Here is a 24,976-nt window from a genome sequence, read left to right as displayed (position 1 = left end):
TTTCTCACAACTTGATATGATTCTCCTTTCGATCTAACAATTTATTTTGTAAGCCATGGTCGGACTGCTCTTCTTGTGTTTTTGCACCAGAAAAGAATGTGTAACTGTTACAATACATACATTTGTTCCTTAAATATTAGTCATTGCCTATCATTCCTTTTAATGAAGTTCCCCAATCTATCTTAACCAAAACCTCTGACTCTATGACTAACTCACCCCTCATATCTTTGTCCATACTGACTTCCTCCCTTTCGGAACCACCCTTGTCTAGAAACTCATCCTCCACCCCTTTGTCTTTGCAAATTGCAATCCCAATTCTAATCTCCATTTATTCTCCAAACTCCTTATGTGCGTTGTCTCCTTCCAAATCCATGCCACCTCTTTTGAAGTTCTGTGTCTGAATCTCGCCTCCCTTTTCCGTCTGGCTCCTGGTCACTGCCTCCGGTTCAAACCGAGTGTTCGCAACCTCAGGCTGCTTGCTGTCTCACCCTGAGCTAACTCTCCATCCATCTCTATCACAAAGTCTGCCTAATTCCAACTTTCATAATGTCGCCCATCTCTGCCATACCTCAGACTGGCTGCAGCCAAAAACACTCCCCTGTAACCTCCAAACAACTTATTGATAAAATGCTATTCCTTTCTCAGAGTTACAGAGCCAATGTGCAAAGTGGACAGGGCAAACCCCTTAATCCATCTCCTTGCTTGCCTCCCTCATGCCTTCCCTCTTCTCCAGCTCTGTAACCTCCTCCAGCCCTACAACCTCCTGAGAACTCCCACTTTGACCTCCCCGCCCTTGGCTGTTCTTTCAGTTCCCAGCACCCAGGAATTCCCCATCTCAACCTGAATTTGCTGGGAGCTCAGTTCCAACCTTTTTCTGTGTCTATATTTGATTTTTCCTTCTTTTGTTCCCTTCTTCTTATTTTTATCCGAGTGAGTTTCAGGGAGTTTGAAATCTGGACTTGCTGTGTTGGTCTTTGCTGTGTGAATGCTCCAACATTGTCAGCCCACTCCCTCATATCATTCAGTAGAGAGCGGAAGAGTTCGCCAGGCACCGCCCACCAGTATAGCCCCGCTTTAAACAAAAAAAAACTTTCCCCATGCTGAGGAACTGAAAAACTAGCAAGCTGCACTGGCCCGGCTACTCAGGGGTAAGAGGGGATGGGAGATCAAACAGAACCCGACTGGGCGTTAGAGAGAGAGAGAGACCCAGACAGAGAGAGACCAGAGCTGTCAGATACAGACAGAGAGATCCGTATAGAGACTGAGAGATCCAGACAAACAGACATCCAGAGAGAGAGAGAGAGATCCAGATGGTGACAGGGAGAGAGACCCAGAGAGAGAGAGAGACCAGAGCTGTCAGATACAGACAGAGAGATCCGTATAGAGACTGAGAGATCCAGACAAACAGACATCCAGAGAGAGAGAGAGAGATCCAGATGGTGACAGGGAGAGAGACCCAGAGAGAGAGAGAGAGACCAGAGCTTGTCAGATACAGACAGAGAGATCCGTATAGAGACTGAGAGATCCAGACAAACAGACATTCAGAAAGAGAGAGAGAGATCCAGAGAGAGACAGAGAGATCCAGATGGTGACAGGGAGAGAGACCCAGAGAGAGAGAGAGAGACCAGAGCTTGTCAGATACAGACAGATCCGGACAGACACTGGGAGAGAGACACTGGTAGAGAGAGACCAGAACTGTCAGATGCAGAGAGATAGAGACTGGGAGAAAGACCCACAGACAGAGAGAGCCAGACAGAGAGAGAGAGATCAGAGCTGCCAGATGCAGTGAGAGAACAAGGGAGCGGGTCAGAGACAGAGGCGGACTGACAAGAGAGAGAGAGAGAGGGACCTGGACAGATAGACACACAGAGAGATCCAGAGACAGAGGCGGACTGACAGAGAGAGAGAGAGACCCGGACTGTCGGTACCAAATACGGTCGAAATGACAACATTAGTTTTGAATGTTGAGATAAATAGAATGATAAATAGCGCCTGGCATCTTCTAGAATGTATTTGATAGACGGCATGATTGGCACCATCTTCCTGCTTTTATTTACTAGTTTTATTATTTCATGAGAAGTGGGCAGCAACTTCGAAGCAACTTACATCGATGTTTGTAACTTATTCGCTTTTATTCAGCTGTATTTATTGGGAGTTGTGTTGTAACGGGGTGTTTAACCTTTTTGCCTAGGGTTTGTTTGTGTGCAGCGATTCCATGACAATCAGCATGAGGTTTTGAATATGAGACAGGACATGAGGGAGCGAGAAGGCGAGTCTCCACCACAGTTGGGAATTGGGGATGGAACACCCTCTGGCTCCAAGTCTGCCGGCGTTTACGCACCTGTTGCTGCTGCTGCTGGTCCTCTCAGTTTATGGTGAGTTCAACAAGAATCCGCTCCAGGGACACATCAACATTCAGTTGGCTGAACAGCCCCAGTATGTTCAACAATAGAAGTTCACAGCATGGAAACGGGCCTTGAGCCCAACTTGTCCTTGCCACCTTTTTTTTAACCACGAAACTAATCCCAATTGCCTGTGTTTGGCCCATATCCCTCAAACCCTGTCTCTATCCGGATCTCTGTCTGTATCTGACAGCTCTGGTCTCTCTCTCTCTCTGGGTCTCTCTCCCTATCACTGTCTGGATCTCTCTGTCTCTCTCTGGATCTCTGTCTGTCTGGGTCTCTCTCTCTCTGTCTCTATCCGGATCTTTCTCTCTCTAATGCCCAGTTGGGTTCTGTTTGATCTCCCATCCCCTCTTACCCCTAAGTAGTTGGGCCAGTACCCATGTAATTGTCTAAATGGTTTTTAAAAGCCAAAATTGTACCCGCCTCTACTACTACCTCTGGCAGCTTGTTCCAGACACTCACCACCCTCTGTGTGAAAAAATTGCCCCTCTGGACCCTCTTGTATCTCTCCCCTCTCACCTTAAACCTATGCCCTCTAGTTTTAAACTCCCCTACCTTTGGGAAAAGATATTGACTATCTAGCTGATCTATGCCCCTCATTATTTTATAGACCTCTATAAGATCACCCCGAAGCTTCCTACACTCCAGAGAAAAAAGCCCCAGTCTATCCAGCCTCTTCTTATAATCCAAACCATCAAGTCCAGGTAGCATCCTAGTAAATCTTTTCTGCATATATATAAAGAATTTGAAGCAAAGCGGCATATTGGAGCAAGGCTCGAATGTTACCTAATGGAAATAGCAACTTTCATTCTCAATGCCCTGCATGGCGTGGTGGTAATGCCAATGCACTGATAATTCAGGGACTCAGTCCTAAACCATTGGTGTTCCAATCCCAATCCCACCACAGTAGCTAGTGGAGTTTGAATTCAGTTAATAAGGCTGGTTGACCAATATCAGCTCTGACAAAGGGTCACCCAGACCCCAAACGTTGGTTCTATTCTTTCCCCACAGATGCTGTCAGACCTGTTGAGATTTCCCAGCATTTTCTGTTTTTGTTTCAGATTCCAGCATCGGCAGTATTTTGCTTTTGACCAAATCATTGATTGTGGTAAAACTAATGAAGGAAATCTGCCATCCTTATGTGTGACTCCAGACCCACAGCAATGGGCAAGCCACTATTGACTGCATGCGGCCTTGTCAGTGAAGTCCACCTCCCATTGTTTCTTTGTAAAGGTTGTGATTTGGAGTCCTGAGTACAATAACTTATTGACTGGAGGTCTTGTAGTGCTGTGGTAGCATGGGAATCCCTGGCCAGGACTTGTTGGTACATTCATAATGCGGCCACATCAGGTGGCAGAGTTTCCTGATCAAAGCTGTCTGGCTAAAATCGCTGCCAAGCAGAAGTCCATGGTCACCAATGCCCCTTTCCTTTTCGTACCATGACACCTGGAGACAGTGATAGCATTGGGTGGGTGGAGGGGGAGGAGGGGGGTGCTGCACTGTTTGGCAGCATGGGCGTTTGGATGGGATGTTACTTCCCTCTCAGTAAACGATCCCACAGCACTCTTCCCTCGATTAACATCACGCAAAAAAAATAACTTGGTCATTGTCACATCGGGGCTTGTGGGATCCGGCTGTGCACAAGTTGGCTTCTGTATTTCCTACACTTTTACAATCACTACCATTCCCGGGTACCTCATTAGTGGTAGAGCATGTGAAGGTCATGAAAGATGTTATATAAATGTAAGTCATGTTTTCTTTTATATTGTATCTGTTGTGTGAATTACAACTAGGCAGCAATGGTTATATGTTTGCTTCACCATGGACAATGTTTGCAAAGTACAAAATACAGTGCAAATGAAGAAAGTCTTATATATTCTCATCAACTCCTGCTTCTCAATTTAGATGCAGCTAAATGTGTTATGCTATAGGCTAATCTCGCAGAGAGATACTTTGTCTTCAAGAGCAAATGAATGCAAATTCAGGTGACATGGTGGCACAGTGGTTAGCACTGTTGCCTCACAGCTCCAGGGACTTGGGTTTGATTCCTGGTTTGAGTTACTGTCTCTGTGGAGTCCAAAGATGTGTAGGTTAGGTGCATTGGCAATGCTAAATTGCCCCTCGGTGTCCCAGAATGCGTAGGTTAGAGGGATTAACGGGGTAAATAGGTGGGGCTATGGGGATAGGGCCCGGGTGGGATTGTTGTCGGTGCGGACTTGATGTGCTGGATGGTCCATCAGGGTAGGGTTTCTATGATTTCTATGAAAGTAACTACAGTCATATCGCAACTCCAATTTAAGGTCAACAGAAACATATTTCTTAAATACTGCTGGATGCCACACATTAATTAAAGCTCTGTTCGTTTTAATTTTTAAAAAATTAAGAATTAAAACATCAGTTTTTAAATATTTCAATAAGTAATGAAACAAGTTGTTCCAGGGTGGTTGAACAGAAATATTTAAGGGCTTTTTAATAGGAAAAGGGGCACTTTTCAGAACTCTTGGTCATTGGGTGGGAATTGTCTAGAAATATCTCATAAAACAGAAGAATGATCGCATGGGTTTTCTCAATGATGCAATGATATTCTGTTCGAAGTACATCACTATGTCATTCCGATAATTACACAGTTGATAGTAAAGTCACATTCAGAGTAAGGTTTTGAAGTTCTAAATTTCTTATTTTTAAAAAAATAAAAAGATGCATTTTGGAGAAATCAGATTCTCATTGCTTCAGATGTGACCACGTTAGCCTCTTTGTAGCTCTCTGCTACACCCACACAAGAGCTTCCCTGCTAATGGATATTATGTTAAACTAATGTTAAAATCGATACTTATGTTAATTAATTACATTATGTTTTAATATTGGGAATTATGATCAAATCCAATTACAAAATGAATTGACAATGTGGTGATATTTTATTATATGAAGTTACTTTATATAACATTACACTTATCTTTGATTTGATTTGATTTATTATTGTGACATGTATTAGTTATGCAGTGAAAAATATTGTTTCTTGCACACTATACAGATAAAGCATACCGTTCATAGAGGAGGAAATGAGAGAGTGCAGCATGTAGTGTTACAGTCATAGCTAGGGCGTAGAGAAAAATCAACTTAGTCTGAGGTAGGTCCATTCACAAGTCCGATGGCAGCAGGGAAGAAGCTGTTCTTGAGTCGGTTGGTACGTGACCTCAGACTTTTGTATCTTTTTCCTGATGGAAGAAGATGGAAGAGAGAATTTCCGGGATGCGTGGGGTCCTTAATTATGCTGGCTGTTTTGCCAAGGCAGAGTCAATGGATGGAAGGCTGGTTTGCGTGATGGATTGGGCTACATTCACGACCTTTTGTAGTTTCTTGTGGTCTTGGGCAGAACAGGAGCCATACCAAGCTGTGATACAACCAGACAGAATGCTTTCTATGGTGCATCTGTAATTTTAAAATGTGGAAAGCAGAACCTTAATTCATCCATCTTAACGGATACTTTAGACCCCTCGAGACAGTTTTGAAGTGTTTGAAGGGTCTCAGGAAAAGAAGTAATACAGAATTAGTCATGCATCATTCTACACTCTCCTTAACCATTTGTACATTAATACATTATTATATGTGGTTTAGTGTAAAGAAATATTGAGTTAGTCACATTGGTATCGATATATGCACATAATCATTTAAGAATATTTAACACATTAAAATTATTATTCAGAACATTTTAAAGTGAGTGAAATATTTTTATTAAACAACTGCTTGAAAAATGGCAGATTTTCCTTTCACAATATTTATACCAGCTGAAAACCCAGCTCAGTGGAATTGTTAAAGCATAAGACATAGGAGCAGAAGTAGGCTATTCGGCCCATCAAGTCTTCTCCACCATTCAATCAGATCATGCCTGATCTGATATAATCCTCAACTCCACTTTCCCGCCTTGTCCCCATAACCCTTGATTCCTTGACTGACTAAAAGTCTGTCTATCTCAGCCTTGAACATACATAACGACCCAGCCTCTACAGTTCTCTGCGGTAAAGAAATCCAAGGATTCACTACCCTCGGAGAGAAGAAATTCCTCCTCATCTCTGTCTTAACTAGGTGACCCTTACTCTGAGATTATGCCCTCTGGTCTTAGACTCTCCCATAAGGGGAAACAATGTCTCAGCGTTTATCCTGTAAAGCTCCCTGAGAATCCTATATGCCTCAATAAGGTCGCCTCTCATTCTTCTAAATTCCAAAGAGTACAGGCCCAATCTAATCAACCTCTCCTCATAAGAAAATCCTTCCATATTTTATTACTGACTTAGAGGAGGGGGCTGAAGGGTGGATCAGTAAATTTGCTGATGACACCAAGATTGGTGGAGTAGTGGATGAGGTGGAGGGCTGTTGTAGGCTGCAAAGAGACATAGATAGGATACAAAGCTGGGCTGAAAAATGGCAAATGGAGTTTAACCCTGATAAATGTGAGGTGATTCATTTTGGTAGGACTACTTTAAAGGTGGATTACAGGGTCAAAGGTAGGGTTCTGAAGACTGTGGAGGAACAGAGAGATCTTGGGGTTCATATCCACAGATCTCTAAAGGTTGCCACTCAAGTGGATAGAGCTGTGAAGAAGGCCTATAGTGTGTTAGCTTTTATTAACAAGGGGTTGGAGTTTAAGAGCCGTGGGGTTATGCTGCAACTGTACAGGACCTTGGTGAGACCACATTTGGAGTATTGTGTGCAGTTCTGGTCACCTCACTATAGGAAGGATGTGGAAGCACTGGAAAGAGTGCAGAGGAGATTTACCAGGATGCTGCCTGGTTTGGAGGGTAGGTCTTATGAGGAAAGGTTGCGGGAGCTGGGGCTGTTCTCTCTGGAGCGGAGGAGGCTGAGGGGAGACTTAATAGAGGTTTATAAAATGATGAAGGGGATAGATAGAGTGAACGTTCAAAAACTATTTCCTCGGGTGGATGGAGCTATTACAAGGGGGCATAACTATAGGGTTCGTGGTGGGAGATACAGGAAGGATATCAGAGGTAGGTTCTTTACGCAGAGAGTGGTTGGGGTGTGGAATGGACTGCCTGCAGTGATAGTGGAGTCAGACACTTTAGGAACATTTAAGCGGTTATTGGATACGCACATGGAGCACACCAGGATGATAGGGAGTGGGATAGCTTGATCTTGGTTTCAGATAAAGCTCGGCACAACATCGTGGGCTGAAGGGCCTGTTCTGTGCTGTACTGTTCTATGTTCTATGTCCATACCCGGGATCGACCGAGTGAACCTTCTCTGGATGCCGTTGCCGATATATCTTTCCTTAGATAAGGTGACCAAAACTGTTCACAGTATTCCAGGTGTGAAAATTGTATTTTCCGTTTCTATTATCTAGCCTGTTAAGATAACTGAACATGATAATGTATTTGAGTGTGTCAGTGCTAGAACACTGTTTGGTACTTTTTTAAGATTTAATGACTCCAGTCCTCTACATTTGTCCATTTCCACAAACTCCACCTTGTCCAAAATATAGTGTCATTTTCTCTTTTCCTGCATTGAGTTTCCTCTGACCCACCACCCCATTCTCATTGACTACGCTGCCTTATCAACCACCAGTTCATTCATTTAAGTTCCTTTATTTCATTTTCAAACCCCTTCATGACTTTATGCTTCTTTACCTCCTCCAATAGTAATTCTCTTCCTGCTCCTATTGTTCCCCCAACAGCAGTCTCTTGTGTATCTCTCCTTTCCTTTGCCCTGTCACTAGAGACACGGTGGCACAGTGGTTAGCACTCGGAATCCAGGTTCAATTCTGGCCTTGGGTCACTGACTGTGTGGATTTTGCACATTCTCCTCGTGTCTGCATGGGTTTCCTCCGGGTGCTGCAGTTTCCTCCCACACTCCAATGATGTGCTGGTTACGTTGATTAGTCATGCTAAATTGCCCTTCAGTGTTAGGGAGTTAGCAGGGTAAATAAGTGGGGTTATGGGGATAAGGCCTGGGTGGGATTGTGGTTGGTGCAGGCTTGATGGGCCGAATGGCCTCCTTCTGCACTGTAGGGATCTTTCTCTTTGGAACTTCTTCCCCAACCCCCTCCTTCACTCTATCCTAGTTTAGACTCTCCTCAAAACCTACCTTCCCAAACCTGACTTCACGGACCTCTCTCAGCCTACCCCAAATTTATTCCCCACTAATCTTTTTCAAAGTATCTTTGGATGTCTTATATGTGGTTGTTACAATGTCTGAAATTACTAAATTTGAATCAAATCTGAATACAAAACTGCCTCTGATGAATTACTCAGTGATGGAATATTTTTAAATGCTGGAAATATCCAGAAGTCATGATGTGGAGATGAACAGTTTTGGTCACCTTATCTAAGGGAATACCCAGAAGGTCAGGCAGCATCTGTGGAGAGAAACAGAGTTAAGATTTCAGGTCAATCATAAGAAGAGTTCTGATGAAAGGTCATCGACCTGATACGTGAACTCTTGTTCCTCTCCACATGACGCTGCCTGACCTGCTGAGTATTTCCAGCATTTTTAATTCCCAGCTTTCCAACATCCCGTAGTATTTTGTTTTTGTACTCAGTAATGGAACTGATTCCCACTGAGCATGTTCCATGGTTGCAATTAGGTGTTACATTGTTAATCTGTCATTTATTCCATTCTATTAGTGTGTTCATTTTTATATGCTACGGACTGTGCAAATATCTTACCACTTTATACAGTGGGAAAGTATATAGATGAGTCTTTCAAAGCATTTCGCAATCTTGTAGTTGAAGTCACAGTTAAGAGACCGTGTAATAAGTCACAATCAGAAAATGCTGGAACATCTCAGCAGGTCTGACAGCATCTGTGGAGAGAGAATAGAGCCAACGTTTTGAGTCTGGATGAGCCTTCATCAGAGCTGACGAAGGGTGATCCAGATTCAAAACTTTGGCTCTATTCTCTCCCCACAGGTGCTGTCAGACCTGCTGAGATTTTCCAGCATTTTCTGCTTTTGTTTCAGATTCCAGCATCCGCAGTAATTTGGTTTTATAATAAATCACAATGTTGGATATTGCTCAATAAAGCTTTCCATTTTTGTTAAGGGATAGAGTTCAAATGGTGACATTTTACCCTCTGGTTGTAATTGAAAATCCATTTGTAAATGTGTTTAGAAAACGGATTACCCTTGATGGCTTCAACCTTCATCCTCCATCCTTCACAGCCACAAGCCTGTTTCTGACCTCCCTTTCATAACAAAAGCTGTGGATGCAGGAAATAAAAGCTGAAAATGCTGGATAAACTCAGCAGGTCTGGCAGCACCTATGGAGAGAGAGTGAAACAGAGTTAACGTTTGACTCTTCTTCAGAGCTTCAGAGCTAGACCTCTCTTGCTTTACTACAGCCCCGAACGAGTTGCTAATGTCATGCCGAACTTTCATAAAATTTCCCATGTGAATGTTCATTGCCTTAATAAGAGCACAATGCCTTAAGGTGCCATCCCTTAGGTGATAGCAATTCTGCCCATCTGACCAATGTACATCCAAAACCACTTCACTTGCCAAGCTGATTTTATTTTAATATTGTCACATGTATTGGGATACAGTGAAAAGTATTGTTTCTTGCGCACTATACAGACAAAGCATACCATTCATAGAGTACATAGGGGAGAAGGAAAGGAGAGGGTGCAGAACATAGTGTTGCAGACACTATAGGGTGTAGAGAAAGATCAGTTTGATATAAGGTAGGTTCATTCAAAAGCCTGATGGCAGCAGGGAAGAAGCTGTTCTTGAGCCGGTTCATACGTGTTCTCAGACTTCACCTTCCTGATGGAAGAAGGTGGAAGAGAGAATGTTTGGGATGTGTGGGGTCCGTGATTATGCTGGCTGCTTTTCTGAAGCAGCGGGAAGTGTAGACAGAGTCAATGGATGGGAGACTGGCTTGCATGATAGACTGGGCCATGTTCACAACCCTTTGCAGATTCTTGCGATCTTGGTCAGAGCAGAAGCCATACCAAGCTGTGATACATCCGGAAATGATGCTTTCTATGGTGCATCTGCAAAAATCGGTGAGAGTCGTAGCTGACATGCCAAATTTTCTTAGCGTCCTGAGAAAGTAAGATCATTGGTGGGTTGTCTTAACTAGCTGCTGTATAATTGGCACACAAACGCAAATTTCTTTTGTCAAATAAATCTTAAACCCTCTCTTTTATTGCAGCTGTGTTTGCCGAGGTCAAATATCGACTTTCAAGGCAACCTTGGCACGTGGCTATGAGCAACCAGACAGTTCATGTTGACTACAGAGGACTGGGCACCGCAGGCCTGCAAAACTTAACAGTATCGCTGGTCGACGTTGGGACAAACCAAACCATCGCCGCAAAGGTGATCCCTGGTAACCGATCCCAGGGCTCAGTGGAGTTTGAGTGCTTTCATTTCAGCTATGCTGGCAACTTTGAGTTCAGAGCGACAGATTTTGCAAGCAATGGCACCGCCCAGTGGACAAGCAACTTGTTGCAGGTCAAGTGGCCAGTGTTTCACACTGATGTGGCCAGGGTATCTGACTCCCAGAGCAACTTCCAGGTCCAAGTATTCACTCAGGAACATTTATGCCCATGGAAAGTAAATGCGTTGACTTTATTTCTGGAAGTCACCAGGATTGATTTCAGTAAACCCGGAGCCCCCAAGGGGGGCAAAGAGTTAGAGAAAACGATACATAAAGAGATTGAGTTGTCTAATTCCCAGTGGGTGGTGTTTGATTGCACTGATTTCAGCCAGGATGCATTCATTACGATTTCATTGAGGTCTCCCAGCACCGGTGCAGTGATTTCGTCGAAAGGACCACTGATGTTTACCCAAATTGTTGGGTACAAACTGCAGGTCGATCACCTGAGAGGGGCTCCGTGTGAATCCTCTGCAGAGGTCGGTGTGGAGAGATCACCTTGCGCCCGGGCACCAGGCAAGATCTCTGTGTACAAAAGCCGCAGGGGGGCTTCGTTTGCAAGGGATGCTTTTGTAGCGGAGAGGTGGCTACGCCCCGGGGATAACAAAGCCGAATTCAACTGCTCTGTGTTTGACACTGGGCAAAATAACTACTGCTTCGAGTATGTTAGCATTCTGAATCACAGCCACCCTTCCACCAGGGCTGTGAATTGTGTTATTCTTCAGAAACACGCAGGTTTGTATTATTCCCAGTGCTTCCTCATCCCCCCGCCCCTCTTCATTTATTGAATCACTCAAGATAGGCGAACATACTGCGCAGTGATTGACATAAAATAAATTTATGTCAACTTGCTGTTATGCATGAAATTAATAATATTGTATTTCATTTATCAATTTCATCCATAACTATAACACATTGATTTGGTACCTTGAACTGCCAAGCGGTGTTGGGGTGGCACGGTGGCACAGTGGTTAACACTGCTGCCTCATGGCACCAGGGACACGCGTTCAATTTCCGGCTTGGGTCACTGTCTGTTGGAGTCTGCACATTCTCCCCGTGTCTGCGTGGGTTTCCTCTGGGTGCTCCCATTTCCTCCCACAGTCCGAAAGACATGCTGGTTAGGTGCATTGGCCGGGCTAAATTCTCCCTCAGTGTCCCCAAACAGGCACCGGAGTGTGGTGACTAGGGGATTTTCACAGTAACTTCATTGCAGTGTTAATGTAAACCCACTGGTGACACTAATAAATAAACTCTCAACTTTTAGAGCTCTGATGTTGAAGTACATATAGTATTACAAATTTTTTTTTAAACTACCACATTGATGTACTTTACTTAAAGTTGGTGTTTGAAATAGTTTGTTCTCCCAAGAATAGGGACACTTGTTACGTGGTCCTGTATTGTGTGGTCCATGGTGAAGGGACAATGATCACAACTAACCGTGAAATAGAAACCTGCCCACAATCATTTGCAGGCTATTAAGTGAGGACTCGCCATGTTCCATATTGGGGCGACACGGTGGCACAGTGATTCGCACTGCTGCTTCACAGCTCCAGGGACCTGGGTTCGATTCTCGGCTTGGGTCACTGTCTGTGTGGAGTTTGCACATTCTCCTCGTGTCTGTGTGGGTTTCCTCCGGGTGCTCCGGTTTCCTCCCACAGTCCGAAGATGTGCAGGTTAGGTTGATTGGCCAGGCTATAAATTGCCCCTTAGAGTCCTGAGATGTGTAGGTTAGAGGGAATAGCGGGTGGATATGGGGGTAGGGCCTGGGTGGGATTGTGGTCGGTGCAGACTCGATGGGCCGAATGGCCTCCTTCTGCACTGTAGGGTTTCTATGATTTCTATGATATCAGTTTGAATTTGGCATCTTCGACGGGGGACATGTATCATTCAGTTACAGGGTAGACAGCTGATGGGTTGAACAGCGAATCGGATGGCAGGATTCTCATAGACAACAAAGCAGGAGTTCAACAGTAAGAACTATGGGTACAATTTTCCCAAAATTGCAGTGTTGGATCAGGCAAGAAAAACTATGTGTAACTCACCAGCTTTGCAGATGCCTTTTCTCACCTGATTTAATGGCACTCTGTGCAATTTCAGAGTGCTGGCGAGGATTACACACAGTAAGAAGTTTAACAACACCAGGTTAAAGTCCAACAGGTTTATTTGGTAGCAAAAGCCACACAAGCTTTCGAGGCTCTGAGCCCCTTCTTCAGGTGAGTGGGAATTCTGTTCACAAACAGAACTTATAAGACACAGACTCAATTTACATGAATAATGGTTGGAATGCGAATACTTACAACTAATCCAGTCTTTAAGAAACAAAACAATGGAAGTGGAGAGAGCATCAAGACAGGCTAAAAAGATGTGTATTGTCTCCAGACAAGACAGCCAGTGAAACTCTGCAGGTCCACGCAACTGTGGGAGTTACAAATAGTGTGACATAAATTCTGATTCTAGGATCGCATGATAAAGACTCAGGAGGAAAAAAGCAGAAATATTTATGTGAAATAGTGTGACATAAACCCAATATCCCGGTTGAGGCCGTCCTTGTGTGTGCGGAACCTGGCTATCAGTTTCTGCTCCGCGACTCTGCGCTGTCGTGTGTCGCGAAGGCCGCCTTGGAGAACGCTTACCCGAATATCAGAGGCCGAATGCCCGTGACCGCTGAAGTGCTCCCCAACAGGAAGAGAACAGTCTTGCCTGGTGATTGTCGAGCGGTGTTCATTCATCCGTTGTCGCAGCGTCTGCTGCGACATCCCCACACCCCCACTTCTTGCCTTCAAACAACCGCACAACCTCAAACAGACCATTGTCCGCAGCAAACTACCCAGCCTTCAGGAGAACAGTGACCAAGACACCACACAACCCTGCCACAGCAACCTCTGCAAGACGTGCCGGATCATCGACACAGATGCCATCATCTCACGTGAGAACACCATCCACCAGGTACACGGTACATACTCTTGCAACTCGGCCAACGTTGTCTACCTGATACGCTGCAAGAAAGGATGTCCCGAGGCATGGTACATTGGGGAAACTATGCAGACGCTGCGACAACGGATGAATGAACACCGCTCGACAATCACCAGGCAAGACTGTTCTCTTCCTGTTGGGGAGCACTTCAGCGGTCACGGGCATTCGGCCTCTGATATTCGGGTAAGCGTTCTCCAAGGCGGCCTTCGCGACACACGACAGCGCAGAGTCGCGGAGCAGAAACTGATAGCCAGGTTCCGCACACACAAGGACGGCCTCAACCGGGATATTGGGTTTATGTCACACTATTTCACATAAATATTTCTGCTTTTTTCCTCCTGAGTCTTTATCATGCGATCCTAGAATCAGAATTTATGTCACACTATTTGTAACTCCCACAGTTGCGTGGACCTGCAGAGTTTCACTGGCTGTCTTGTCTGGAGACAATACACATCTTTTTAGCCTGTCTTGATGCTCTCTCCACTTCCATTGTTTTGTTTCTTAAAGACTGGATTAGTTGTAAGTATTCGCATTCCAACCATTATTCATGTAAATTGAGTCTGTGTCTTATAAGTTCTGTTTGTGAACAGAATTCCCACTCACCTGAAGAAGGGGCTCAGAGCCTCGAAAGCTTGTGTGGCTTTTGCTACCAAATAAACCTGTTGGACTTTAACCTGGTGTTGTTAAACTTCTTACTGTGTTTACCCCAGTCCAACGCCGGCATCTCCACATGAGGATTACACAGCCAGCTGACATGCCAACAAAGATAGAATTCTCAGAACAGAGCGCCATTTTTAAAGGTTATAGAGTCATAGAGATATACAGCACAGAAACAGGCCCTTCGGCCCAACTCATCCATGCTGACCAGGTTTCCTAAACTGAACTAGTCCCATTTGCCTGTGCTTGGCCCATATCTCTCTAAACTTTTCCCATCCACATTATCTGTCCAAATGTATTTTAAGTGTTGTAATTGTACCCACCTCTACCACCTCCTCCGGCAGCTCATTCCATATACGCACCACCCTCTGTGTGAAAAAGTTGCCCCTTTTAAATCTTTCCCCTCGCACCTCAAACCTATGCCCTCTAGTTTTGGACTCCCCTACCCTGGGGAAAAGACCGTGGTTATTCACCTTATCCATGCCCCTCATGATTTTATAAGCCTCAATAAGGTCACCCCTCATCCTTCAGGGAAAAACTTCTCAACCTATCCAGCCTCTCCTTATAATTCATTTTCCGATCTCAAAGTAGAATTTAAGGGGGCAATGCCAGGGCACTGCCCATCCGTGTCCTGCATCACCTGGGGACTATACCTCACTGTACACCCCCAGTGTGGTTATCACAAAAACCTGTAGTGATTCACGCCAGCGTGATGTCATGCTAACAGGGGTGGAGTGGGAGGAGAATATGCCATTGGTGGATGCTACAGCATCAAGTCCGGTAAGTATATTGTGTATTGTGTACAGTTTTGGTCACCTAGTTACAGGAAGGATGTAAATAAGGTTGAAAGAGTGCAGAGAAGGTTCACAAGGATGTTGCCGGGACTTGAGAAGCTGAGTTACAGAGAGAGATTGAATAGGTTGGGACTTTATTCCCTGGAGCGTAGAAGATTGAGGGGAGATTTGATAGAGGTGTATAAGATTTTGATGGGTATAGATAGAGTGAATGCGAGCAGGCTTTTTCCGCTGAGGCTAGGGGAGAAAAAAACCAGAGGGCATGGGTTAAGGGTGAAAGGAGAAAAGTTTAAAGGGAATATTAGGGGGGGCTTCTTCACGCAGAGAGTAGTGGGAGTGTGGAATGAGCTGCCGGATAAAGTGGTAAATGCTTTTAACATTTAAGAAAAACTTGGACGGGTTCATGGATGAGAGGGGTGTGGAGGGATATGGTCCAAGTGCAGGTCAGTGGGACTAGGCATAAAATGGTTCGGCACAGACAAGAAGGGCCAAAAGGCCTGTTTCTGAGCTGTAATTTTCTATGGTTCTATGGTTTCTATATGATAATATATTAAAATTTATGGAAATCAGGAGAGAGAGGGTTGCTTAAAAGATTTTGTTGAATTTTCTTAGTGTCAAAAGTACTTTTGGGGCGGCACGGTAGCACAGTGGTTAGCACTGCTGCTTCACAGCTCCAGGGACCTGGGTTCGATTCCCGGCTTGGGTCACTGTCTGTGTGGAGTTTGCACATTCTCCTCGTGTCTGCGTGGGTTTCCTCCGAGTGCTCCGGTTTCCTCCCACAGTCCAAAGATGCGCGGGTTAGGTTGACTGGCCATGCTAAAATTGCCCCTTAGAGTCCTGGGATGCGTAGATTAGAGGGATTAGTGTGTAAAATATGTAGGGACATAGGGGTAGGGCCTGGGTGGGATTGTGGTCGGTGCAGACTCGATGGGCCGAATGGCCTCTTTCTGTACTGTAGGGTTTCTATGATCTATGAAAAGTAGGCTTACATTAACACTGCAATGAAGTTACTGTAAAAATCCCCTAGTTGCCACACTCTGGTGCGTGCTTGGGTACACTGAGGGAGAAATGGCCAATGCACCTAACCAGCATGTCTTTCAGACTGTGGGAGGAAACCCACACAGGAATGGGGAGAACGTGCAGATTCCGCACAGACAGTGAAGCATGCCAGGAATGGAACCCAGGTCCCTGGCACTGTGAGGCAGCAGTGCTAACCACTGTGCATTCTGTGGAAAAGACTAAAACATAAAGTAACCACAAAGCATAATTATTCAAACAATAATCATTCAAACACAAATATTCTCAAGCAAAAAGGCACAGAGTACACAAAGGAAACATTCAGTGTCAATAGTCAAAAGCACATTGATTTTAACATATACACAGGAAAGTAAAATAATCCTTTGCTCATGTTTGCAGAAAGAGGGAGTGTTTGGCTGTCATGGAGTCCGTGTAGTGTCACTTGCGGTGACGGAGTGCGTGAAAGGTACCGACAGTGCATTGCTTCTTTCTCAGGGTCAGCTGCTTGTAAAGGGGAAAAGAAAGAAGTCTCCCATTGTTCACTTGTGGACTGTGCAGGTGAGTCAAAGCATCAATATTCCACCTCAGAAAACATTCAAAGCTGTCAAACACTTGATTTATTATTGTCACGAGTATTGGGATACAGTGAAAAGTATTGTTTCTTGCACGCTATACAAAGCATACTCTTCGTAGAGGAGAAGGTGCAGAATAGTGTCAAGTTTAAGTTTATTTATTGGTGTCACAAGTGGGCTTACATTAACACTGCAATGAAGTTACTGTGAAAATTCCCTAGTCGCCACATTCCGGCACCTGTTCGGGTACACTGAGTGAGAATTTACCATGACCAATGCACCTAGCCAGCACGTCCTTCGGACTGTGGGAGGAAACCGGAGCACCCGGGGGAAACCCATGCAGACACAAGGAGAATGTGCAGACTCCGCACAGACAGTGACCCAAGCTGGGAATCAAACCCAGGTCTGTGAGGCAGCAGTGCTAACCACTGTGCCACCGTGCCACCCCATTCCAGTCATAACTAGGGTGTAGAGAAATATCAACCTTAAGGTAGATCATTCAAAAGTCTGATGGCAGCAGGGAAGACATTGTTCTTGGTTGGAATGTGATCTCAGACTTTTGTATCTCTTTCCAGCGGAAGGAGGTGGAAGTGAGTTTGTCTGGGGTGTGTGGGGTCCTTGATTGTGCTGGCTTCTGGGAACAAAGAACTGTACAGAACAAGAACAGGTTCTTCAGCCCACCAAGTCTGTGCCGACACAGATACCTCTCTAATCTAATAGTTTGTTGTCCCTACATGGTCCATATCCCTCAGTTCTCTGCCCATTCATGTATCTATCCAGATGCCTCTTTAACGTTGTTATAGAATCTGCTTCCACCACCTCCTCCAGCAGCACGTTCTAGGCATTCACCACCCTCTGTGTGAAAAACTTGCCTTTTAAACATCTCTTTTAAACTTTCCACCTCTCATTTTCAACCTATGCCCCCGAGTAATTGACCCTTCGACCCTGGGAAAAAGACTCTGACTATCCACTCTATCCAAGCCTGTCATAATCTTGTAAGCCTCTATCAGGTTCCCCCTCATCCTCCGACGTTCCAATGAAAACAATCCAAGTTTGTTCAACCTTTCTTCTTGGGCCATATCCTCCAAACCAGACAACTTCCTGGTAAATCTCTTCTGCACCCTTTCCAATGCATCAACAACCTTCCAATAGTGTGGCGACCAGAATTGTACACAATACTCCAAATGCGGCCTAACCAAAGTCTTATACAGCTGTAACATGATTTTCCAATTCTTATACTCAACACCCCGACCGATGAAGGCCAGCATGCCATATGCCTTCTTGACCACCTTGTCCACCTGAGTTGCCACCTCAGGATCTGCACGCCTACATCCCTCTGTATGCTAATATTTCTAAGGGCTCTACCACTTACTGTATACTTTCCTTCTGCAGTAGACCTTCCAAATCACATTACCTCACATTTGTCTGGGTTAAATTCCATCTGCCATCTTTCGGCCCAGGTCTCCAGCAGATTTATATCCTGCTGTGTCCTCTGACAATCCTCCTCACTGTCTGCTATTCCCCCAATGTTTGTATCATCTGCAAATTTACTAATTAGATCACCTACATTTTCCTCCAAATCATTTTTGTATATCTCAAACAACAGAGACCCCAGCATTGATCCTTGTGGAACACATGGCTTATCACAGACCTCCAGTTAGAAAATTACCCTTCCACTGCTACTCTCTGCTTCCTACGCCCAAGCCAGTTTTGTATCCATCTTACCAGCTCACATTTGATCTCATATGACTTCACCTTCTGTATCAGCCTGCCATGAGGAACCTTATCGAAGGCTTTATTAAAGTCCATGTATACAACATCCGCTGCCCTTCCCTGGTCAATTTTTCTTGTCACTTCCTCAAAGATACGACCTCCCCTTCACAAAACCATGCTGCCTATCGCTAATGAGCCTATTCTCTTCCAGCTATGAGTGCATCCTGTCCCTCAGAATCTTCTCCAATAATTTCCCCACCACTGATGTAAGGTTCACAGGCCTTTAATTTCCCGGATTGTCTCTTCTGCCCTTCTTAAAGAGAGGAACAATGTTAGCTACTCTCCAATCCTCTGGTACCTCGCCCTAAAGTGGCTAAAGAGGATACAGAGATGTAGGCCTCAGCAATTTCTTCCCTTGCCTCTCTCAGTATTCTGGGATAGACCCTATCTGGCCCTGGTGGCTTGTCCACCTTAATGTTTTTCAAAACCTTCAATATCTCCTTTTTTATCTCAACATGTCCTAGAATGTCAACATCCTCCTTTCTACACTCACCATCCACCACATCCTTCTTCTTTGTGAATACTGATGTGAAGTACTCGTTAAGGACCTCACCCACCTCATCTGGCTCCACACACAAATTCCCTCCACTAACCTTGAGTGGACCTACCCTTTCCTTAGCTATCCTCTTCCTCCTTATATACACATAAAAAGCCTTGGGATTCTCCTTAATTCTACCTGCCAAGGACATTTCATGGCCACTTTTTGCCCTCCTAAGACCCTGTTTAGTCTCGTTCTTGCTATGTTTGTATTCCTCAAGAGCCTTATCCGTTTTCAATTTCCTGACATTTATGAATGCCTCCTTCTCCTTTTTCACTCAATGAAATTTAAGTATGCATCTTTCTTCTTTTTCACTAAGTGTAGACAGAGTCAATGGATGGGATGCTGGTGTCATTTTCCTTATTCAGTTGCATGCATTGTACCTATATGATGGTTGAGGTGACTGAAGAGCAGGATGCTGCTCAATGAACCACTGTAATCGGGGACTTAATAGTGATAAACATGGATATCGAGCTATGTGGGATGATAACGTTAATAGAATTACACGGTGGCAAGGTGGTTAGCACTGCTATCTTACAGTACCACAGACCCGGGTTTGATTCCCGGCCTGGGTCACTGTCTGTGTGGAATCTGCACGTTCTCCTTGTGTCTGTGTGGGTTTCTTCCACGTGCTCCAGTTTCCTCCCACAGTCTGGAAGACATGCTGGTTACATGCATTGGCCGTGCTAAATTCTCCGTCAGTGTACTCAGAGTGTGGCAACTAGGGAATTTCACAGTAACTTCATTGCAGTGTTAATGTAAGCCTACTTGTGACATAAATAATTTGTTTTTTTAGGAGGTTAAAGTAAGAGCTATAGAACAAAGGGATATTGGATGAATGAAATTGGAAATAGGGATTCCTCATGGAAGCAAATGGTGTTAGGGACATAGTGGTCAATTAGCTCAGTTGACTGGACAGCCGGTTCATGATGCAGAGCGATGCCAACAGCGTGGGTTCAATTCCTGTGCCAGTTGAGGTTATTCATGAAGGCCCCACCTTCTCAACCTTGTACCTTGCCTGAGGTGTGGTGATCCTCAGATTTTATCACCACCAATCAGCTCTCCCTCTCTGAGGAGAGAGCAGCCAATGGTCATCTGAGATGATGGCGGCTTTACCTTTATTGGGGACAGAAATAATGGAATGTAAAAGTACACTGGCTACATTTTCAAATGACGAGTGCAAAGGTTACTCCAGTTTGCTTTGAGAGCTATTTGGCCGTGGAAAGAATGAGAATTTAACGAGTGGTTTTAAAATTGACGTTGAAGGTAAAATAAAGAGCTTTCTTGGTTAGGAAGTAATATTCCTGCTTATATAGTTTTTTTATCATGTCATTTATAAATCTGGAAGTACACTGCATCACAGATCATGAATGACTTTCAAATGCAGTAGCTGTAATATGTAGGCAAAGGGCCCCGACTGGGTAATGTACCGATGAATGGCACTGAATTTAAGTTCAGGAGAGGATAGGGGTAAACATTCAAAGGAAAAAGAATGCTGAAAACTATAAAAAGAAATTAACTACACAAACACACAAGTAGAATTATAGAATCATAGAATGAGGCCACTCAGGCCATCATGCCTGTGCTGGCTCTTTGAAAGAACGATCCAATTAGACCCACTCCCCTGCTTTTTCTCCGTAATAGAACTATAGCATCCATACAGTGCGGAAGGAGGCCATTTGGCCCATTGAGTCTGCACCAACTCACTGAAAGAGCATCTTACCCAGCCTCCCAACCCCCACATCTCCGCCCCCCCCTTACTGAGAACAATCTCAGTAAGTATGGAAATTATGTAGCTTTTGACATTACTTGCATCACAGGCGCATGCAATAAGCAAAACCAGAGAGGTGGAGAGCTTTGCTAAGTTAAATATTTTATATTAGGTAGGGAATTTACATTAATTTTAAAGTTTATTTGTTAGTGTCACATGTAGGCTTACATTAACACTGCAATGAAAGTTACTGTGAAAATCCCCTAGTTGCCACACTCCAGCACCTGTTCAGGTGCACCGAGAGTGAATTTAGCATGGCCAATGCACCTAACCAGCACATCTTTCGGACTGTGGGAGGAAACCGGAGCACCCAAGGAAACCCACGCAGAGACGGGGAGAACATGCAGACTCCTCACAGACAGTGACCCAAGCTGGGCATTGAACCCAGGTACCTGGCACTGTGAGGGAGCAGTGCTAACCACTGAGCCACTCTGCCACCCCATTATTAGAAAGACACACAAAAACAAGAACTAGGCAACTGAAGAAATTTCAGCCCAGCAAGTATCCACAGATGCTACTTCAGCCTGGACCTGTCTATTGTAATCTAATTACCTGCACATTCTACATTCCCTTTAAAATACCTTTCTCTGTTTCCAATGTGGTGGAGGGCGGCCTTGTGGCTCAATGGTTGGCACTGGTAGAAGCTCCAAGTTCAAGTCCCACTCCAGACTTGTTAACCATGGAAGGGGTGTTCATGAGGGAGTTCACAGGGTAGGTGAATAGCCTGACAATCCTTCCAGCATTTCCCTAATATTCCTCAAGAGATGAAAAAATTGCGCAAAAATATCCAACTAAAAATAGTGTGGGGGTCATGTGTAGGAGAAGGAAAAAATGAACCATATTAAAGGATTTGGCCTGATATATTTACTTTCACACAGTTCGCTGCACTGCCTGATTTAAAAAAAATTTCTTTTGTATATCTTCACTAAAATGGCAATAGTCACAACAAATCCTGCGAGGGATTGATTAAATAGGCCCACATTTCCCTGAATAATGAAGATTAAGGGGGAGAGGGTGACACAGTGGTGATGTATTAGACCTGGTACTGGACCAGTAATCCAGAGGCCCAGGTGTTCCAATGGCAGCTGGTGGAACTTAAATTCAATCCATAAAACCTGGAATTGAAAGCTAGTCTCAGTAACCGTAACCGCGAAACCCGCATCCATAAAAATCCATCTGGTTCACTCTCTTCCTTCAGTGAGGGAAATCTGCCATCTTTACCTGGAAGGCTTCCATGTGAGCCTGGACCACTGCAATGTGATTGTCTCCTTACTGCCCTCTGTTCAAGGGCAATTAGAGATGGGCAGCAAATGTTGGCCTTTCCAGCAACACCCACTGTCCGTGAAAGAAAATTTAGTTTTTTAATTAAATAATTAATCGAGTCATCCCAGATGCTTAAAGAAGCTCATAGAATGAATAGAGAGAAACTCGTTCCTCTGGTGAGAGAACAAGTCATAACGTTAAGATTACATCTAGGTCATAAAGGGGCGGGGATGGGGTTGGGGGGGGATGTGGTTTTGCTGTTGCAATACACTTCATCACACAGAAGGGCAGAGGAAATCTGGAACTTTCTCCCATGAAAGCTTTTGAGGCCAGGCTGATCGAAAATTTCAAGGCAAGTTGTTTCGTTAGGTAAGGGTTACAGAATCTGGATGAGCAAATGGAGTTAAAACCAGCCATGACGAAACTGACTAGTATAATGGGCTTGAGGGGCTGAATGGCCTACTCCTGTGATCCTAAAGTGTACTCGTTAACTTAAATATTCAATTTCTTTCACGTTACAGAGCAGAAACCTGGAGATCCTGGAACGGTTCATAATGAAGCGTATAACACAGGCAATATAGTGACGGTGACAGGCATTTCTCTCTGTTTGGTGATAATCATTGCCACCATTGCTATCACTATATGGACAAAACTATCACGCAAGACACAGAACTGCCACACTGCAGCGAGGCAGGGCTCGGTGTCTCAGCACAACCCCAGGAAAGCCCATGAAGGTGAGAGGAGCTGCTGTGACCCCAACTGTCGATGTGACTTTCTCGCGGACAACGTCCCCCCGCTGCACATCGAGGACGGTATGCATATCCCTTTGACTTACAGGAGGAGTCAGCATTTCATTCCCAATCAGGAGAGGCCCGCTGAGGAAAGCCTAGGGCAGCAAGGTGCTCAGAAAGTGATTCCTCCGATATTCGGCTACCGTTTGGCACACCAACAGTTGAAGGAAATGAAAAAGAAAGGAATAACGGAAGCCACTCAGGTGTACCATGTAACACAGCACCCGCTAGATGATACAGTCGTCAATGAAGCAGGAACACCGGCTCCAGAGGTAGAGCAAGCTAGTTCCGGCACTGTCATCACACCCTGTTTGGACAAGGAAACCGACGCGGAAAGTAGCACGAGCAGATTTCGTATTAAATCTCCATTTTTGGACCACAGGTCAAATTCCTACCAGCAAGAAGCAGAAAAAGTCAACCATAGGCTGGATTATATAGTCGCACCATTTCCAGAACTATTTGGTGACCATTTCTTAACATACCAAACGCCACAAATGAACAGCATGGCGCCTATATGTGAAGGAAGTAATAAAACGCTTCCAACCAGGCCAGCGAAGTTCAGGCACTGCGAAAGGTTAACTGAGATAGGAATGCACGACAGAGGGTATGGCAGGAATCCTAACTTTAGGAGAACGTCCAGCTTCAACGAGTGCAAAACCACCAAGTTCTACAGAGAAAGAAGTCTGTCCACTTGCACGCAGAAGCTTCCGTCCCTCGCATACTCCAGAGCCACTTGTAGGACAGCGGCTGTGACTGACAGATCCGCTGGTGATAAGATGGCAGCTCAGTCCAGGTTCAATAACGCCAACCCGGCAAAACATCACGGCCGCAATTGCGGTGCATTCACGTCGGAGACCTCAAAACATCAGACGAAAAGTGGTCAGACTGGAGGTCGGACTAGTAAAGCTGAGTCGGCAAGTGATCAGCCAGTGACAAATGGTATTCTCAATGACTTGGAAAGCTGCACAGCCAAAAAAAGGGCAAGTACGCCAACTCACCGACATAAATTGACTACTAAAGTCAGTGATCCCAACTCTGAGAGCTATTCTAATTGCCGGTACCCACGGAGCAATCCGTTACCTCGTCAACAGTACAGACAGGATCGGTGCCAAAGCTTCCCGTCTGATCCCAACTTTCTCCACTACGACAACTCCGGTTTCGAGTTAACTGCTTCGGAGCAGCGGATAATTGATTTGCCGGCACATTTTAGTTCGCACATGCACGAGGAGGAAGAGGACACGAGTACTTTAAGTAATGAGAAGCTGGTGATCTGAGAAACCTGAAGAAAGAAATTCCGTATATCTGCGTAACATCCTCTTTTAAGTCAAAAGTGTAAAAATCAACTGGACCCACTGCAATGTGATTGTCTCCTTACTGCCCTTTGTTCAAGGGCAATTAGGGATGGGCAACAAACGTTGGCCTTGCCAAAATTCCTCATTACAGCTGCTGCAAAAAGTGAATTTATTTCGTTAAAAGTGAAGAGGTGATTTCCATAGAACAAAAGACTTGGGAATGGAAGCATTTCTTTTCTGCTCACCCCTTCTGTTGACCTTGGATTCCCCCACTTTGAATTCTGCAGGGCTACAATCCAATCTCTGTTTCTTTGACGCACCATTGCAATGGAAAGAATGACATTTGGGGGAGAATTGTGTGCATCGCGGTCTTATTGCTGCATTGACATTGGAGATAGGTCCATGAGAATTGAGCAGAGAATTTGAAAAGAAACCTTCCTGATAAGAGTTGAAGGATGTACTCGACCGTACGAGCACTGTACTGATAGCGATGACCCATCTCAACGCAGTGGTACTTTACACATTCAGATAATCTTACTGATATGCAAGGGGTGAGCTGAATTTCTGTACCTCTTTGCACATCAGAAGTCTCGGTGCAAAGGTTTTTAACAATGCAGTTGAGTTTCTTACATGGTGACTTTCATTTAAAGAACTGAATTACAAGCTGCAAAGCTCCCAAATAAATATGATACTTTTAAAGCTGTGATTTTTAGCGACATTTTACATTAAAGACATGTTTTGTTCGG

At 44.7% G+C, this 24,976-nt stretch overlaps 1 protein-coding gene across 5 annotated transcripts; it reads left to right on the top strand.

Moving 5' to 3' along the window:
- Positions 1 to 1,089: 1,089 nt before the first annotated feature.
- Positions 1,090 to 24,976, top strand: thsd1 (thrombospondin, type I, domain containing 1). 5 transcript variants are annotated; one of them, XM_078222314.1, is made up of 5 exons: positions 1,090 to 1,148; positions 2,209 to 2,375; positions 10,568 to 11,524; positions 16,630 to 16,788; positions 22,669 to 24,976. In XM_078222314.1, the coding sequence occupies exons 2-5, from the start codon at positions 2,300 to 2,302 to the stop codon at positions 24,210 to 24,212; spliced, it is 2,736 nt and encodes a 911-aa protein (XP_078078440.1). In that variant the 5' UTR covers positions 1,090 to 1,148; positions 2,209 to 2,299; the 3' UTR covers positions 24,213 to 24,976. The 5 variants fall into 5 exon arrangements, with proteins under 5 accessions (XP_078078440.1, XP_078078441.1, XP_078078438.1 ...); XM_078222312.1 differs by having other exon boundaries at positions 1,099 to 1,148; positions 2,192 to 2,375; XM_078222311.1 differs by lacking the exon at positions 1,090 to 1,148 and adding an exon at positions 1,214 to 1,439 and having other exon boundaries at positions 1,566 to 2,375.

This window comes from Mustelus asterias, chromosome 10, assembly GCF_964213995.1.
Source record: "Mustelus asterias chromosome 10, sMusAst1.hap1.1, whole genome shotgun sequence".
NCBI classification, from domain to species: domain Eukaryota; kingdom Metazoa; phylum Chordata; class Chondrichthyes; order Carcharhiniformes; family Triakidae; genus Mustelus; species Mustelus asterias.
Note: the sequence above shows the minus strand (reverse complement) of the source record. Positions and strands in the feature narration are given on the sequence as shown.